This window comes from Ctenopharyngodon idella, chromosome 3 (genome assembly GCF_019924925.1).
Source record: "Ctenopharyngodon idella isolate HZGC_01 chromosome 3, HZGC01, whole genome shotgun sequence".
NCBI classification, from domain to species: Eukaryota; Metazoa; Chordata; class Actinopteri; order Cypriniformes; family Xenocyprididae; genus Ctenopharyngodon; species Ctenopharyngodon idella.
This window is the reverse complement of record NC_067222.1, coordinates 33,258,902-33,276,440: the sequence shown is the minus strand read 5'-3', so window position 1 is coordinate 33,276,440 and position 17,539 is coordinate 33,258,902. Positions and strand designations below refer to the sequence as shown.

The 17,539-nt window shown below is 38.1% G+C and overlaps 1 protein-coding gene across 3 annotated transcripts; it reads left to right on the top strand.

Moving 5' to 3' along the window:
- The first annotated feature begins 809 nt into the window (after positions 1–809).
- rbbp6 (retinoblastoma binding protein 6) lies at positions 810–16,030 on the top strand. Of its 3 annotated transcripts, none has more exons than XM_051885996.1 (17): positions 810–1,834; positions 2,261–2,360; positions 3,602–3,635; positions 6,885–6,926; positions 8,743–8,831; positions 8,913–9,009; positions 9,170–9,309; positions 9,445–9,617; positions 9,695–9,798; positions 9,900–10,270; positions 10,384–10,459; positions 10,790–10,850; positions 10,959–11,013; positions 11,103–11,471; positions 11,749–11,871; positions 11,966–13,834; positions 13,925–16,030. In XM_051885996.1, exons 1-17 carry the CDS (start codon positions 1,669–1,671, stop codon positions 15,399–15,401), a joined length of 5,346 nt encoding a protein of 1,781 aa, XP_051741956.1. In that variant the 5' UTR covers positions 810–1,668; the 3' UTR covers positions 15,402–16,030. The 3 variants fall into 3 exon arrangements, with proteins under 3 accessions (XP_051741956.1, XP_051741958.1, XP_051741955.1); XM_051885998.1 differs by having other exon boundaries at positions 9,167–9,309; positions 11,773–11,871; XM_051885995.1 differs by having other exon boundaries at positions 9,167–9,309.
- The last annotated feature ends 1,509 nt before the right edge of the window (positions 16,031–17,539 follow it).

Sequence of the window (17,539 nt, the reverse complement as noted above, 5' to 3'; positions counted from 1 at the left end):
TAAAAGGCCTTCAAAATTAAGAAGCCTATTCTGCTGTTAAACAATGTAGCCTATATGATTGACAAAGAACTACAATAAAATATAGCCTAAGTGTTGTACTAGAAATGGTTTTTGGTTAGATATCGAATATATTAATATAGACGATTGCCTGTGTGTTTAACAACATCTCTGTGACATGGGGGCTACTATGAGAATTAGTAAATTGTAGTTATAGTCCGCCATCTGGTGGTCATAAATAATAATTCCTCTCTTTATAAATTAAAAAAAAAAAGTGTCCATACTCAATAAAATTTGGTTATTATCGCTTACATCTTATAGTATAGGCTACAGTAAATGTAAATGTAAATAAATTTCTTTTAAATTAAATCACGCAATAATTACACATTGAATTTAAATGTGCTAGCCTAATTATTATTCCAAGGAAACTCAAAGAAAATATAAATGAACATTTATTCAAAGTGTAACTTTTGTAAGGTGCAGAACTAGACGACTGTACATTTAGTTTGACATTTTACCAAAACATTTTGCCTGAAAAATTCTATATAATGTAATGTAAATCTACTAACAAACATGTTCTGGCAGTGGCCTAGTTAATGAAACCATGCGACTTGAAAAAGATCTTTGCATTTAAAAACATAAAAGCTCATGCTTCTGAGATTTGTGTAAAGTTTTTAATTTTTGTTTGTTTTTATTAGTGTTCTTAAACATTATTATTAGGCTACTATTCTTGCAATCGATGTTGACTTTCCGCAATTCGTAGCCTCTGCGCATGCGTAGTCATGGCCCCTCCTAGTAACGTCTTTATTCTTTGCCCCTGCGCTTTCTGCGGAAACCCCTCGAATGCGTGGAGTCGTTGGGTTGTTTTCGAAATCGCATGTAGTACGTTCAAACTGTGATTTAAAAACACCTATGTGGTCACCAGGGTTGACGACGGGGCGACTGGATTACCGCGGCAGTATTTCGATAAAAGGAGGACCGTTTTGCTTGCTCATTTTGTTTTAGCGTTTTGTAATGGTTTTGCTGTACTAGTCTTTTGTTTTTTTTGTATGTGTGATGGACGCCATTTTAGGTCGATCACACTAGCTGCTAGCACATTGTTTCAGGCCTTGCTTCAAACTACGTCGGTTTGGGTTTTGTTGAAATTTGGACTACATCGAACAAACATTTCGGAGGAACTTTGATGCGGACACTTGGGCGACATATTTGGCAGGACTCTACACGTTCACCCATACGGACACCGTTTGAACTCTATATTTCTTTATCCGAGTTGGACCTTACGGACAGCTCACGGCTAACCGCCATATGGTCCTGGGACATTGCGAAACCGCAGGAGAATTTCTGGCTTCTGCTGGGAAATTCCGTGGACTAAAAGTCACTTGCGTAATTAAGATTGCGTGTTGCACTTGATCACTATCTCTTTGAACACTTGATATTTTGAATTCGCAGTTATTCATTTGAGGCTAAATCCACACGACCTCCTTAGTGGTGACTCTTGATTAAAGAGAGTGTTGAGATGAGCAAATATGGCTATTATTATTATTCTTAAACTGTTAAGCTGATAAACTGACATTGAATAAGGTTGATCGGTGGGAGAGCCCACGCGATCGTGCGAATTGTAGTTGAGTTTGGTTGTGTGTGGTGGTATCTGACCACAAGGATTGTTTAAACATGTCTTGTGTCCATTACAAGTTTTCTTCTAAACTTAACTACGACACGGTCACCTTCGATGGCCTTCACATCACGCTCAGTGATTTGAAACGCCAGATTATGGGGCGAGAAAAGCTGAAGGCCGCGGATTGCGACCTACAAATCACCAACGCTCAAACTAAAGAAGGTAAGCTAGGCAAATTAGTTGTTTGTATGTGGTCTTTGAGTTTGCTTTAAACTACAACTAATGATGGCGTGATAGAGTACATATATAATATTTGTATCTGAAAATGTGTGTTGTTGTAGTAAACTCAAAGATAATGTTTCCTAGCTAACGTAAAACGGCCAACACCGTTGTCGTTATATCATTTAAAGTCGACTTTTTTTACGTTTGTGAAATCAACTGTTATGCATATTATTATGGTAGTGTATTTATGAGTATTAATTACGTTTAAATGTAGATGTTGCCCATACACTTGTGCAGTGAAGACTCCATTTTGTGTACGTGTTTACGACGCGTGCTTTCGTTTCCGGTCCATGGTGTAGTAGACAAATGAATAGAAGGATGTAGCATGTTGATTAATGATTTTGTCGTCCTTGTCTTTGTTTACAGAATACACTGATGATGGAGCCCTCATCCCCAAAAACTCGTCTGTCATCATCAGACGAATCCCTATTGGAGGGCTTAAGTCGACAAGCAAAACATATGTCATGTAAGTACATTAACACTTTAATTTGCTTTTAACATCTGCAGTGTTTTATATTGTCTTGTTTTGTGAGTATGTTCTCAAAGCAGAAACTTTAGGTCTGATTTGATGATAAAAAACATAGTTCACCCCAGAACTAAGATTGTCATTTTCGTAAAATCGCTGTTGATAAAAACAGCATATGCTGGTTAGGTATGTTTTGAAGCATGCCAGCTGGTTTGAGCTTGTTTATGCTGGTCCTTAGTTGGTCATGAGCTGGTTTAAAGGGTTACTTCACCCAGAAATGAAAATAATGTCATTTATTATTCACCCTCATGCCGTTCCACTCCCGTAAGACCTTTGTTTATCTTCAGAATGCAAATTAAGATACTTTTGTTGAAATCCGATGGCTCAGTGAGGCCTGCATATCCAGCAATGACATTTCCTCTCTCAAGATCCATTAATGTACTAAAAACATATTTAAATCAGTTCACATGAGTACTGTGGTTCAATATTAATATTATAAAGCGACAAGAATATTTCTGGTGTGCCAAAAAAACAAAATAACGACTTATATAGTGATGGCCGATTTCAAAACACTGCTTCATTAAGCTTTGGAGCATAATGAATCTTTTGTGTCGAATCATGATTCGGATCGCGTGTCAAACCGGGAAACTGCTGAAATCACGTTATTTTGGCCTCCGAACTGCTGATTCAACACTAAAGATTCACAGCGCTCCAAAGCTTAATGAAGCAGTGTTTTGAAATCGGTCAAGTGCTGGTCCCGCTCACCAGCTCAGGACCAGCTTAAACCAGCTCATGACCAACTAAGGACCAACATATACCAGCTGCCATGCTTCAAAACATACCTAACCAGCATATGCTGTTTTTTTTTTTTCAACAGGGATTGCTCAAATATTAATCCAAACTCGTAAGATGTTTATACATTTTGTCATTAGCAAAGAATGTTCCCTTCCACTGAAGTTGTGAATTTATTCACGCTTCTCTCTGTTCAAACTTGTGATAGAAGCTGTAAAAATCAATGGTATTTTGAGCCACTTGTCAAACCTGCCGCAAACTGTGTATTTTCATTGTATGAAAAAGAGCAATTGTGAATATTTGAACTCTTCTTTAAATGTACTGATATAAAAGTCATCTTTTGTTTGTTTGTAGGCAGATGAAAAAAATCCATAGGGGTGAATTCAGGGTGATTGGGACACTTATTTTAATTGGAAGTTAACCTCTTTTCTTTTTGTTTTGTTTTGCAGCGATCGATCTGAACCAAGTGGATCTTCAAAAGCAGTATGTAAAAACACCTCATTTCCTTGTCTCATTACACACATTTTCAAACTCCTCAGCAGTTGCTTTGTCTTGAAATAATTTAGGTAAATTTTCTCATGCTCCTCAGTGTTGTCTTTGAAATCTGTTTGAAGATAACAAAGTGTGTTGAGCTTAATGTTTATATTGTGTGATTCGCTAAAGCTGTTGCGTTGATATTCATGTTTTTATACAATTTCCAGTGTGTACAGAAGTCTGTGCGCATGCTAATACACTGTTTCACATTGAATAAGTCATCTACAAATATGAATTCTGTTGTACAGTGTAGTGTAAGATCATATTGATCTAACGTTATAATTCTTGAACATGGCCAGTGTTCAGTTTGTTTGTCCTTAAAGTGACACATCTGTAAAAAGCTGTGTTTTTTGTTTGTTTGTTTTTAAATAAAAAAAATACATTGTGTTATTTATTAATTTCACCTTGTATCATACAGCTTCAGTGTCTGACTACTCATGTTTACACAATTGGTATTATAAGGCACAATAGCTTAATTTAGTTGTGTGGATGTATTAATGTGTGTGAGAGAGAGGGAGAGAGACTGAATGTTTATCAAAGTGTATCACCTAAAACATAATGACCCTTGCCTTGGACTAACTGACAAGGTGAATCGTGTGTTTTTTTTTGTTTGTTTTTTTATACTAGCGATTTGTTCTTGACTCGGTGTTTAGGAAACTGGCTCTTGGCATTCAAAGGATAATCAAACAAGACTTATGCAGTTTTAATAATTTACTTTTCATACATGGAAAAGAAATTAGTAGTGCAACTTGATTTAGATTCCCTGCTCTAGTTAAAACTGCATACTAAATTCTCTGTGAATTCTCATGCTAATTTACATTTATCCTAATTTTTTGAATTTTTTTCCTTTTAAGAGAGCCAATTTAATGTATAAGAAATTATACATTGTACTACTGCAAATATACAGTTGCTTGACTATAATATGTGACAGGAATAATTCATTCCAATTTTAACTATTTGAACACATTTTTTAATAGTCATACCTAAGAGGTTTTCTCTTACCCTTTGTAAAATTACATTGTTTCTTGTAGTTTATTGCTTTATTTTACAAAAGCTGTTGGGAAATGGAAGAAAAGAACAACACATTTGGGTGAAATTCCAGACCAGCGGTTTATTCAACAATTGTACAGTTGTATAAATACAATTGTCTTATATTTTGGTATTTATAGTGAGATTTTGTTTTTATTGGTGATCGGGGAAAAAAGTCGGTATGAGTGAGAGGGTGATTTTTGGGCACAACTTTTGTAATTACAGATTGTTTCAGCTAGTGTTTGTGTCATTCTGACATGGCAAATTGTGCTAAAAAAGTTATTCTAACAACTTTTTTTTCTTTTTTTCACCACCCTCTTTTTTTGAACATTGTACTTTAATGCTAAACAGAAATCTGCTTATTCATACTTGAATCATGTGACTTGTACTTTTTTTTCCATATTTTATGTCTTATTTCTAATGTATGCAGAGCAGCTACTGGGCCAGTTGCATAAATTTAGCCACTGTTAAGACTGTGTCTTAAGAACTAGTTTGACCAACTTGCAGTTAACCAAGGGGTGATCAGTCTTTTTCACTTCCAATTAGACCAATCTACCTTTTTATCTAACTGACTTTAAAAAAAAAAAAAAAAAAATTAGGACCGGTCTTGAAGAAAAAGACTTAAGACTAGTCTAAGCAGTTTATGCAACTGGCCACTGTGACAGATGAACATATACTATGCAATAATGCTATACCATTTTTTTCTTTGTTAGCACTTGTAGTTTGCTTCTCTCCCATGTACTTGTGTGATGTTGAGACCCAAACTAGCTATAAAAGCAGTGACCCGCTACAAGGCACATTATGTAGGACACTTATTTACAAAAGTACCTAATTCCAGTGAACAGCTTTAAATACGTATTTCATATCCTATATGGCCTGTTGTATTATAGTTATGAATAAATTGCATTTTCTATATGACTTACTGTACAATAAAACTTCAGTGTTTAACTCCCTCACATCTTTCTTAAGGCCCTGTGTGTTCACTTTCCATAGGGTTTTTTGACAAGTTACATCTTTCTTAGATTTCAAGTAAATGGTGCAGTCTGTGAAACGGCTATGAAGCTATACTTTTTTGTTCACAGTGATTAAAAGCTCATAAATATCCATTAATTGGTAATGACTAGGGTTGTCAAACGTACCGGTACTACCAGTACCAGTCCGTACAAAAAAAAGTTGCCTGTACCAGCATTTCTCCAGTACCGGTAGTACAGAGTACCGGGTATATTCAGTACCCACTGATACACGCTATTTTCAAACACTCTCGTTCATGTTTGTTTGAGCGCTCTGGGCATCAAAGGTTTCTATTTGCAATGTGTTTTTACAAGCATTGCACATTGTAGCCAATCACAATCATATCTGTTGAGCACTTGAAAACTATGGCCAATCAGAGGTGCTAGTCAGTAAGTTAGTCAGAATTCGCTTAACACCTATGAAAGCTCAGAGTTTGGTTTTGTTCAGCGTGAAATCCTATCATTATAACCAACAAAGTGTAAACACGATGTGAATAATAGATTCATTGTACAAATAAGACTTTTAAACAAATAAGGCTTTTTTTTTTTTTTTATTGCCGAGAGTGCAGAATTCAGTGAGCTTGCGCTTTTGAGATTGACTGTCTTAGTGATTATAAAGGGCTCTTCTCTTGCTTTCTGTTTATTAACCATTCACCATCTAAATACAAGTTAAGTTTTTCATGCTGCCAAGTACACTGCAAAGTTTCTGGATTGACAACAGTGTTTAATTGCATGATTGAATATGAAACTACAATGATTGACAGTGATAACCAATGGATGAGACCAAATGGGACAAAATTTTACCTAATTCAATTGTTTATGCTCTGGTACTGAGAATCAATTTCTGGAGTTGGTACTGAACTACTGAAATTTTGGTACCGTGACAACCCTAGTGATGAACTTATTCAAGATAAAATATGTAATGTTCAATTAACTGGTGTGTGAACATTTTTTTAAAAGTGTAAACAACACTTTTAAACAAATTTCATGCGTTTCCATTAGGATTTGGTTGTAATATTGCTAATTATTTTGTTTTTATATAGTGTTAACTTTGAAGACTTTCAGTTGTCCAATTTCTCTCTATTGGGCATGATAGATTTGTGCCTTGTCATAGTGGTGAACCCCTCTTTGTTTTAATGTTTTTTTTTCCTGATGACAGATTGATGATTCTTCTTCCATTTCACTGGCCCTGCTTTCAAAGGTATTTTAAACTCTGTAACTACTAACTACTTGATAAACTCTGCTCTACTGTATCTAACTTAAGTGTTTTGGATTTGGCAAGCCATAATGTAGGCACAAGTGTGCAATATTTCATTTTGGCAAGCCATAATGTAGGCACAAGCATGCAATATTTCATTTCTCTTTTCTTTTTTTTTTTTTTTTTTGTCAAATCTTGTGGTTTGTCACATCCAGATTGTTTATATATATATATATATATATATATATACACAGAATGTGAAGTGAAATTAGTTGTGTAATACTCATAATGTGAAAATTGTATGTTTTGCATTAGCCAGAAACTTGCTTATCAGTAGTAATATTGATAATTTTGTATTATACTGCATATCAGTAATTACATTTAATTAAAATTTTAAACGTAAGATTTATATTTAGAATTATTGATAGTATGTGCTCATTGTTTGTGATATGTATAATTGTGTTTATACTTGTGTGAAAGCCTGGTCCTGTAAAGAGTGAGCAGTTTGTCTTTTATCAGTGTGGATTACCATATAAGCCTCTTGCCCACATTACACTAATTGCAGGTGGGTTTTTTTTTTTTTTAAATTGAAAAAATTAAGCACTCTGGAATTTAAAATTACCTGGACTTTTTTGTAGAGCAATATGAACAGACTACACAAAACTATATTTTTCTTTATACCGTACTTTAAAGACACCAGCAGCATTTACTCTATATGGATAATGGTTATTTGTCTTTATTCTTCATGTGATGTCAAAATACTTAAAGGATTAGTTCACTTTCATATAAAATTTTCCTGATAATTTACTCACCCCCATGTCATCCAAGATTTTCATGTCTGTCTTTCTTCAGTCGAAATGATATTAAGGTTTTTGATGAAAACAATCCAGGATTATTCTCCTTATAGTGGACTTCAATGGTCTCCAAACGGTTGAAGGTCAAAGTTTCACTGCAGCTTCAAAGGGCTTTAAACATGCTTCCAAGTGCTTCCGCCAAAACCGTACTTTCGTATTCTTCAAAAAGCTTACGCTGTATGTCCTACGCCTTCCCTATTCAATATATAAAGCATATACATTTACATTTTTTTTCAAAAATGACCGATCCTTTCACTAGATAAGACCCTTATTCCTTGTCTGGTATCGTTTAAAGCCCTTTGAAGCTGCACTGAAACTATAATTTTGACCTTCAACCGTTTGGAGGCCATTGAAGTCCATTATAAGGAGAATAATCCTGGAATGTTTTCATCAAAAACCTTTCTTTTCGACTGAACAAAGACAGACATGGGTGAGTAAATTTAGGAAAATTTTATATGAAAGTGAACTAATCCTTTAACAATATAGTGTAATTTTGGTACAATTGCAAATTTGAATTTCAGGTTGATGCCCAGAATATAGAAAATCATGGCATTTTTTTTTGGTACTGTGTACATGTAGGCCATGACTGCATTGTGTGTTAATGTGAAATCTGCTGTTCTGACACATTACAATAAAATTAAATAAGTGGAGAAAAGTCTCTTAGACAACGGGCAATGCATGTGTGTAGTTGATATTAAGCCTTGTATGAGAGTTAGTTTGTCTTTTATTAATTTTATTTTTATGCTCTCTTGCTTTGGTTAATTTAAAATGTGTGTTGTCCGTTTGTTTCTCATTTTAAGGCCTGAGGTGTTACTCATACTTTACGTTTTAGTATTTTTAAAGATCACGCACTGATAGAGGCAAGAAGCTGCTGCTTACAGGACAAGGTTTCAGCAAATCTCTGGGCTCGATTGAACATTCCGACATTGATTTTATTTGTGAAAACATTATTACCTGTTAAACAGACAGCCAATCTTGCTGAAACAAATGCATCAGAGGAAGACAAAATAAAAGCAATGATGTCTCAGTCCAACCATGACTATGACCCAATCCAGTAAGTATGCAATTCAAGACATTGACCGTTTATTTAAAATTGCTCTCAGCCTCAATTCTAACATGAATCTCTATTCATTAGTTATGCAAAGAAGCTTGTTGGTCCACCTCCACCAAACTACACATGCTTTCGTTGTGGAAAAACTGGACATTATATCAGAAACTGCCCAACAAATGGGGTAATTGGGTTTTCATTATCACAGCTGCTTTAACATTACAATTGTTTTGAACTAGGTGATGCTGACTATAACTGTTCGCTTGTGTAAGCATTTTTAGCATTGGGATGCTCATTTAGTTGGAGAAGAAATTTAATCTTGAATATCAACTGTGCGTTAGCAGGATCGAAGTTTTGAAGCTCCTCAACGAATAAAGAAAAGCACAGGAATTCCTCGAAGTTTCATGGTGGAGGTTGATGATCCAAACAGAAAGGGAGTCATGTTGACCAACAGTGGAATATATGCTATTCCTACTATTGATGCGTGAGTATACTTGGTCTCTCTGTAAGTGACTGTATTAAAGGAAATTTTTCAGCTCCACCATAATTATGCAAAGCCATCCGAGTAGTGTCCTCAATGTGTCAATTTAGTTAATCATATTGTGCTTGGTCTGTTTAGTGAGGCCTATGCCATTGGGAAAAAAGAGAAGCCACCATTCTTGCCCCAAAATCAATCTTCATCTTCAGAGGAAGAAGATCCTGTACCTGATGAGCTGCTGTGTTTGATCTGCAAGGATCTTATGACAGATGCTGTGGTTATACCCTGCTGTGGAAATAGCTACTGTGATGAGTGTAAGTGTCTGTACAAACAGATGTCAGAAAGGTGAAGTGTTTTTTACTTTTGAAAGCTCACAGTCTTTTGGCCACAGGTATTCGAACATGTTTGCTGGAGTCTGACGAACATGTTTGCCCAACCTGCAAACAATCGGATGTATCTCCTGATGCTTTGATCGCGAACAAATTCTTGCGCCAAGTAAGAAATCCCTATCTTAATCGTATTTCGTTGTTAAACGCCTATTTTTGCTTCTAACTTAAGAGTAGAACATTAACACAACCTTTTCTTTGGAACCCCAGGCAGTGAATAATTTTAGGAATGAAACAGGATATACCAAGAGGATTCGAAAAGCTGCAGCTGCTGCTCAAGTATCTGCACAGGGAGCCCCAACTCAGGCTTCTGCCCAGCGGCCACCTCTGAGACTGGCAACCTCACGCCAGCAGGACCCTCTTATGGCCAATGTTCCAAGCTCAACAGCTGATAGCACCCCTCCCCAAAGTACACCTGCTGCACCTTTATCGCCGGTTATCACTCATCAGCCCTCCAGTACCCCACCTTCTTCTAGCAGCTCTACTGTACACAGCAGCACTGCACCTGCAGAATCAAGCTATAGTCCTGTGGTGAACTCTCCTCAGCACTCTACTAAGCAGGATGACCCTCCTTCATCCAAGTAAATAATTTTCTAGCACTTCAGAGGATCCACTGGTTGTGTAAAACATGAGGTACTGGACTTGAGTTTGTCTATGCAGTTGTTAAAGTTTTTTTTTTCTTCTTCTTCTTCAGGGAACCAGAGGTCTCAGCATCTACTGTTGTGCCTTCATCAGAGCCTTCTGTCCTGACAACTTCAGCTTTTCCAAAGGTATTACCTTTTTACAGTATTTTAAGTTCTAAGTTAGCTAAAATAAGAGAATTACATAGACCATATTACATGAGCAAGAGTAGTTCCTTTAAAACTAAAATATTGGGTAACTGACATTTTAGCCACCATTTGACCAAGGTTTATTTGTTTTTTTTTCCGAGATAAAAATTGTTAACTTACCATAGAATAGACTTACCATAGAATATTCTATGGTGCAAACCATGGGAAAAAAATTGAATTCTGGGAGATTTGCAGATATACTGTGCAGCCTTCAACCTGTTTCCATGAGTACAATTTAGTGATCCCACTCTCTCTATTTGTGTTGCCTAGGGATTCCATGTCCCAGTACTTGGGAAGCCGAATATGCCTCAGCACCACATGCACAGACCAGGTAAGATAAAATCAACACAATCTAGGTTTTTTGTTGTTGTTTTCTGTAGACTTTGCTGTTTTTAATATTTACACTTTCTTTTTTTTCTTTTTTTTTCTTCCTTTTTAGGACAGCCAAGGGCTAGTGGACCAAGGCCAACTGGAAACCGTCCTGCATGGGATCCGTAAGTATCAAAGAATGCAATCTTAAAATCATTATCATTTTTAATCCAAAAAAGATGAGAACTTGACTCCTGTCTATTTATCCTATCAGGTCCACGAATAGAGGGAGACCTCCTAGTGAGCGACCACCAAGAACACAGCCTCCTCCAGTGCAAAATCTTCCACCTGTAGTCCCTCCAGTGTATGCGCCTCCTGGTCTGTTTCCTCCTCCACCACACCCTATGCCTCAGCCACCTGGTGTTGTTCCTCAGCAGTATCCTATACAGTATCCACCAGGACAGCAGCCTCCCCCTCCCTTCAACATTCCACCACCTGTATTTCCACCTGTCCCACCTGTGACGGCTCCGTGGGTGCCTCCTGGTGCCCAACCACCTATAGCCAACCCAATCCCTTCTATGCCAGCAGCACCTTTTCTGTCCAAGGAGGAGTTTTACCGCCAGCAGCGTAGACTTAAGGAAGAGTAAGTAGAGTACACAATATATATTAAAGTTATATTTATTTAGTTGAATGGTTATTTGGCTCATTCCTCATATGTATAGTTGAAAATAGTTATGGTTGTTTTGATTGTAGCATCATGATTTATTTATTGTGTCTTTGAGTTACCTTTTAATTAAATCTGGATTGTGTTAAGTATTGTGTGGATTCTTCCACTCTCACTCCTCATAATCATGTGTGTTGTAATGAATAACCAAGATTTAACTGCAAAGTTTTGTTTCCTTCCTGTCTTTGATAAATAGTTCCCAATGTCGATTCGTTACCAGGGAGAAGAAGTCCAAACTTGAAGAGTTTACCAATGACTTTGCCAAAGAGCTTTTGGAGTACAGAAAGATCCAGAAGGAGAGAAGGCGATCTTACTCTAGGTTAGGAAAAATACAGTTCCACCTGCAAGCTGTCATTTTTGATGGGAAATGTTTGGCATCAACTAAATTGTCTTAATTTATCTTTCTTTTTCAGATCAAAATCTCCATACAGGGGTTCCTCCTATAGTGGTTCATCTTATTCCTATTCAAAATCTCGCTCTCGGTCCAGATCACCACGCTCCTACTCTCGATCACTATCCCGATCTCGGTCAAGATCCCGCTCACGCTCTCGTTCCCGATCACGCTCCTACTCTCGGTCACCATACCCCCGCAGGGGCCGAGGTCGAAGCCGTAGCTATCGATCCAGGTCACGCACTCCTACATACCATCGCTCCCACAGTAGATCTCCATCGTTTAGGGGTAGGGAAATGAGTGGAATGGGAAGTGGAATCTATCGTTCCCGCTCCAGATCCCCAATGTATAGAAATCACAGTCCCAGCAAGAAACTCCCACCACCTTCTCAAATGGAGGGTGATCGCAAATACACAGGGAGGTTCAGAGAGCCCCCTCCTTACGATGCTAAGGCTTATTATGGCCGAAACGTAGACCAGAGTGACCCCTATGAGAGAGAGCGATACAGGGAGTGGGAAAGAGAGTACAGGGAGTGGTACGACAAATACCTTAAGAGTTATAACAACCCACCAAGTGGTCAAATGAGAGGCCGTGCTCCAGGCGGCAGAGATCCCTATACCCCTGAGCGTTTTGCTCCTCCCCGACCAAGAGAAAACTCCCCCTATGGCAGGGGACGTCGAGAGGATTACCCACCGCCACCTCAGAGCCACAGTGTTCCTCCGAGAGGCAGAGTTGCCATGACATACCAAGAGAAGTGTGCTGAGAAGTATGGCCACCTTCATGTCAACACCACTGGAGCTGCAAGAGGGCTTAACAAAGAGTCTTTGAAACCTATCAAAGACAGAGAACCAAGTGGCAGCACCGCTACAGATCCTAAGTCTCTGAAACATAAGAAACATCGCAAAAAGAAGAGAGATGATGGTGACCTCTTCAGCCACTCTGACTCTATGGATGAATCCAGGAAAGATGACCGTAAAGGGGACTCCATGCTGATGAATTCAAGCCGTGATGATGCCACACCTGTCAGGGATGAGCCCATGGATAGTGCTGCAGTGCCCTACAAGAGTACCCCTGAAAAGAAGAAAGAGAGGACTAAAAGCAAAGCTGACAAAGGTAAACGAAGGTCTGAATCCAGTGGGCAAAAGAAGGAAACATCAGGAAAGATGTCAAAGCCTACTAGAGAGAAGGATTCCGATGCACCGCGAGAGAAGGTGGCTCCCACTGAACCAGCCATAAAGAGAGTCAAAGACGAACCATCCCTCAAATCTGAACTAAGTAAACCTCAGTCTTCAGAGTCTAAACTCATGCTCCCACGCAAGTTGATGCAGTCTAGGCCCATCAAACACCACCAGGAGCTGAAGCCCATCAAAGATGAGCTCAAAAGCAAGAAGGAATTGGTGAAAGACCTTCCAAAGCAAGACAAAGTTCCTGACAAAGATGGGAAGGTCCCTAAAAAAGAGCCAGAGAAGCCTGTGAAAACTGAGGAGAAGATGCCCACCAAGGCAGTTGATGCCAAACTGGATAAAAAGAAACGGAAAGATGACAAGCCTTCTTTGAAAGACCTGGATGTCCCTCCATTAAAAATAGCAAAAATGGAAGTTGACATGGCCAAAAGCTCTCCAAAACCTAAACCCAGACTGGAGACCGAAAGGCCAGTTGAGAAGGAAAAAGTAGCTATTCCATCTCTGATGGATATTAAGCCAGAGCCTGTAAGAAAGATTAAAATCAACAGGGAAATTGGCAAGAGAATATCTAGCATTGATCGGCCAGTTTCAGCTGAGGACTCTGCTCATGCCACAGGAAAGAGTAAGACGGACAAGTCTAGAGGAAAATTGAGGAGGAAGGTGCATGTTTCCGATGGGTCAGGATCCTTATTGGTTGATTACACCAGGTGAGATAATTAAAATATTAAAGTACTTGGCAACTCTTATTTTCTTTTAATCTGTACCATCAATTTATTCATGTTTGTTGTGTTTGGCAGCACCAGCTCCACAGGAGGAAGCCCCATCAAAAAGCATGAGGAGAAGCTTGACCTAAAGAAGACTGTGATAAAGACTTTGGAGGAATACACCAATGACAGCTCCACCCCTGCTGAGGATGAAATCGTCATGATACAAGTGCCCCGTTCCAAGTGGGAAAAGGAGGACTATGAATCTGAGGACGATGATTCTAAGGTTGCCACTAGAACAGATAGCATCAACACATCCAGCTCTGCTCCTTCAGGGGAAAACACTGCTGCGAAATCAACTGACAAGGAGTCTCCTCACGCTGACAAAGCTCCACCTGTCTCCAAAGAGGCAGATGTCAAACCTGCCAAGGACTCCACGTCATGCGATAAGGAGAAAGATTCTGACAAGGACAAAGACAGAGAGCGAGAACGGGACCGAGGGAAAGAAAGAGACCGCAGCAGCACTGCAGATCGTGATATAACTGATAAAAGGAAACCTAGTGCACCTAATCAGGAGAGAGAGCGTGCGCAGGAGAAAGGCAGTGACCATAGCAGTGAACGGAGCTCTTCTTCCCAGTTATCCAGAGACAGGCAAGCTGACAGGCCTGAACCAACCTCTAGAAAGCCACTAGGTAGAGAGACAACTACAGGCCTTGCCAGTAGGAAACCAGAGCATAGAGATGATGCAAGAGACCACTTAGGCACAAGATCAAAAGATGAGAGAAGTCCAATCAGGAGGAGAGTATCACCCTCAAGGGTAAAAGACTTACACACAGACTCTGGGAGAAAAACACTTGATGCACCACAGGAGTCGAATAGGAGTCCAAGTCCAAGTAGGAATAAGAGAGCGTCATCGCAGAATGCCCCAGAGCCAAAACGAACTGGCCCAGAGGATCACAAAGGAGACTGGCCATGCAGTAAGGACAGCCAGGGTTCTAGGCATTCTGATGTGCGTCCTGTAAAGGACCGGGAGCACAGGACTCCTCATAGAGCTTTGACTCCAGAGCCTAGGTCTGATGCAGAGAAAGGTGGCATACATGGTGACCACATCAAAATCCCATCGGTGCGCTCCACGAGACTGTCATCAGATTTAACACGGGAAACCGATGAGGCTGCGTTTGTCCCTGACTACAGCGAAAGTGACAGCGAGACCTCGGACATTGAGAGCAAAATGGAGCAGAGAGGACGAGAGAGGGACAGCAGTGGCAGCCAGAGTCCAAGCCCCTCTGGAAGCCATGGACACAGCAGCAGCCCCAGCTCTCCGGGCAGTCAGGACAGCAAAAAGAAGAAAAAGGACAAAAAGGAGAAGAAGGAAAAGAAGAAACACAAGAAGCACAAAAAACACAAAAAGCATAAGAAACATACAAGTAATGAGTCTGAATCAGAGCTCAAAGGACAGAAACACAAACATAAGAAAAAAAAGTCCAAAAAGAACAAGGACAAAGACAAAGATGACAAGGAAAAAGATGAAAGTGAAAGAGATGAACACAAGGCAAAAGTATCTGTTTAATTCATTTATAGGTTTAACCATTGATTTAATTTACTCATAAGAAGCATTGAAAAAAAAATATATTGTTCTGCAGAAAAGTTTAAGTACTGGTTCAGCTTTCATTCTTATTGCTGTTTCTCATTGGTTAACAACATGCTTTTTTTTGTGTCTGACAACGCTAACCTCTCCCATCAATGCAAGAGAATAGCTACTTGAATGATAAAGGTTATTTGGGTTCTGAATTTTCATGAATATTTTGGTTCTCATTTAAAACTGTTGCAGATTCACATTACATCATGGTTTTGCATTAAGGCCAATGTAGAGGAAGCACTTTAGAAATGTGAATGTGATTGCAGATTTGTGAAATTTGCAGAGTTGCAAAAGCCCTTTTGTACCTCATCTCTTGTGTGTTTAAGCTGGAGAGAAACATATCATTATGACAGTATGAAAATATTGTTACAGAGGTAACGGGAGAGTGGTGTCCAGGCATTGGGGCACACTGATTTACAAATTGTATGTTTTTGCACTGTGAATATTTCCTCTACTCTTTCATTTTATTTTACTTCACCTTCACAAGAGTAATTTAAATCATCTGCTGAAATGGAACTGTAAATGTTTTGAGGGTAATAAATTTTTTCAGCAAATATAAATGGTCTCTCATCTTGTTTATTTTCATGCCTTGGTAATAATGATTTCCAAGGAACCACAGTAGACTATTTCAAGTTGTCTAAGTTGTTCAAGTTATTGGCAACATTTTTATTTTTATTTTTTTTTAAATTTGTCCCATGTTACATGTACGTACTGTAGAAATAACAGTAAATTATTCATGCAACTAACCCCAGGCTAGACCAAACCTTATTCCTAATCCTAACCCTACAGTAAGTATATGTTAGCAATACATAATTACGTAGTACTTTTTAAATATATAATTACACTAACAAGGAAACCTTAAAATAAAGCATAACAGAGTTATTTATTATGTATATTGTCATTTCACCGGTATCAACTATTAAACTTTTTCTCAATGAAGTTACACTCATCTGATGTCCATATCCTAATAAAATGTGGTTATTCTTAACACAAGACATTTAAAAGAGCGTTTATGGCAATAGTTTTGAAACTTTTTAAGGTTTTATTTCCTAGCCCAACTTATAAGTATCTTCCTGTACTGGAACTTTTAACTTATTTTAAAGAAGAAAAACAAGCTGAGACATGGACTCATCTGACCACAGCACACATTTCCACTGTCTATTGGACTATGTGAACTTGGCGCCATCTCTGCATAGAATGTCTCCTTGCGTAACAGAGATTCATGTTGCATTTCTTGATGCAGCGTCAAACTGTTTAGTGACAATGGTTTTCCGAAGTACTTCTGAGCCCATGTGGCTATATTTAACACAGTAGCACAATTTCTCATGTAATGCCGTCTGAGGACTTAAAGGTCACCGACATTCAACAGATGTCCTGCCTTTCCACGGACTGAAATTCATCTGGATTCTCTGAATCTTTTCACAATATTATGTATTGTAGATTGTGAAAGACCTAAATACTTTGCAATCTTACTTTGAAAAATGTGATTTTTGAATTGTTTGACAATCCTCTCATGAAATTTGACACAAAGTTGTGAGCCATGACCCATCTTTGCTTGCAAAGACAGTCTTTGGTGGATGTTTCTTTTATACCTCTCACCTACCTATTACCAATTCACCTGCTAGTTGTGAACTGTTTCAAAACAGTTTAACTTGGATATTCTGTAATCTTTTCACTTTTATTTTGCCTCTGTCTCAACTTTTTTGGAGTATGTTACAGCCATCAAAATCAAAATTTGTTTATAGTTACAAAATACAATTAATTTGGCCAGTGAAAACATTGAAAAATTTTTCACTTTTGTATTTTTGTCAGTTAAATAAAAGTTGATTTTATATCATTTTACACAATGTCACAACTTTTCTGGAACTAGTGTTGTAATTGTTAAACAAATTGGTCATGTATAATGGATTAAGGATATAAAAATTATTTAAATATAAATCATAAAAAAGAATTAAAATAAATAATGTGATTTTGTGTTTAAAAATCTTTTTCTATGTAGTGACCTTTAATTTGGATCAAGAGAAACTGAGTTTACTGCGTCAGGGATGTGTCACTTTGCTCACAGCTTA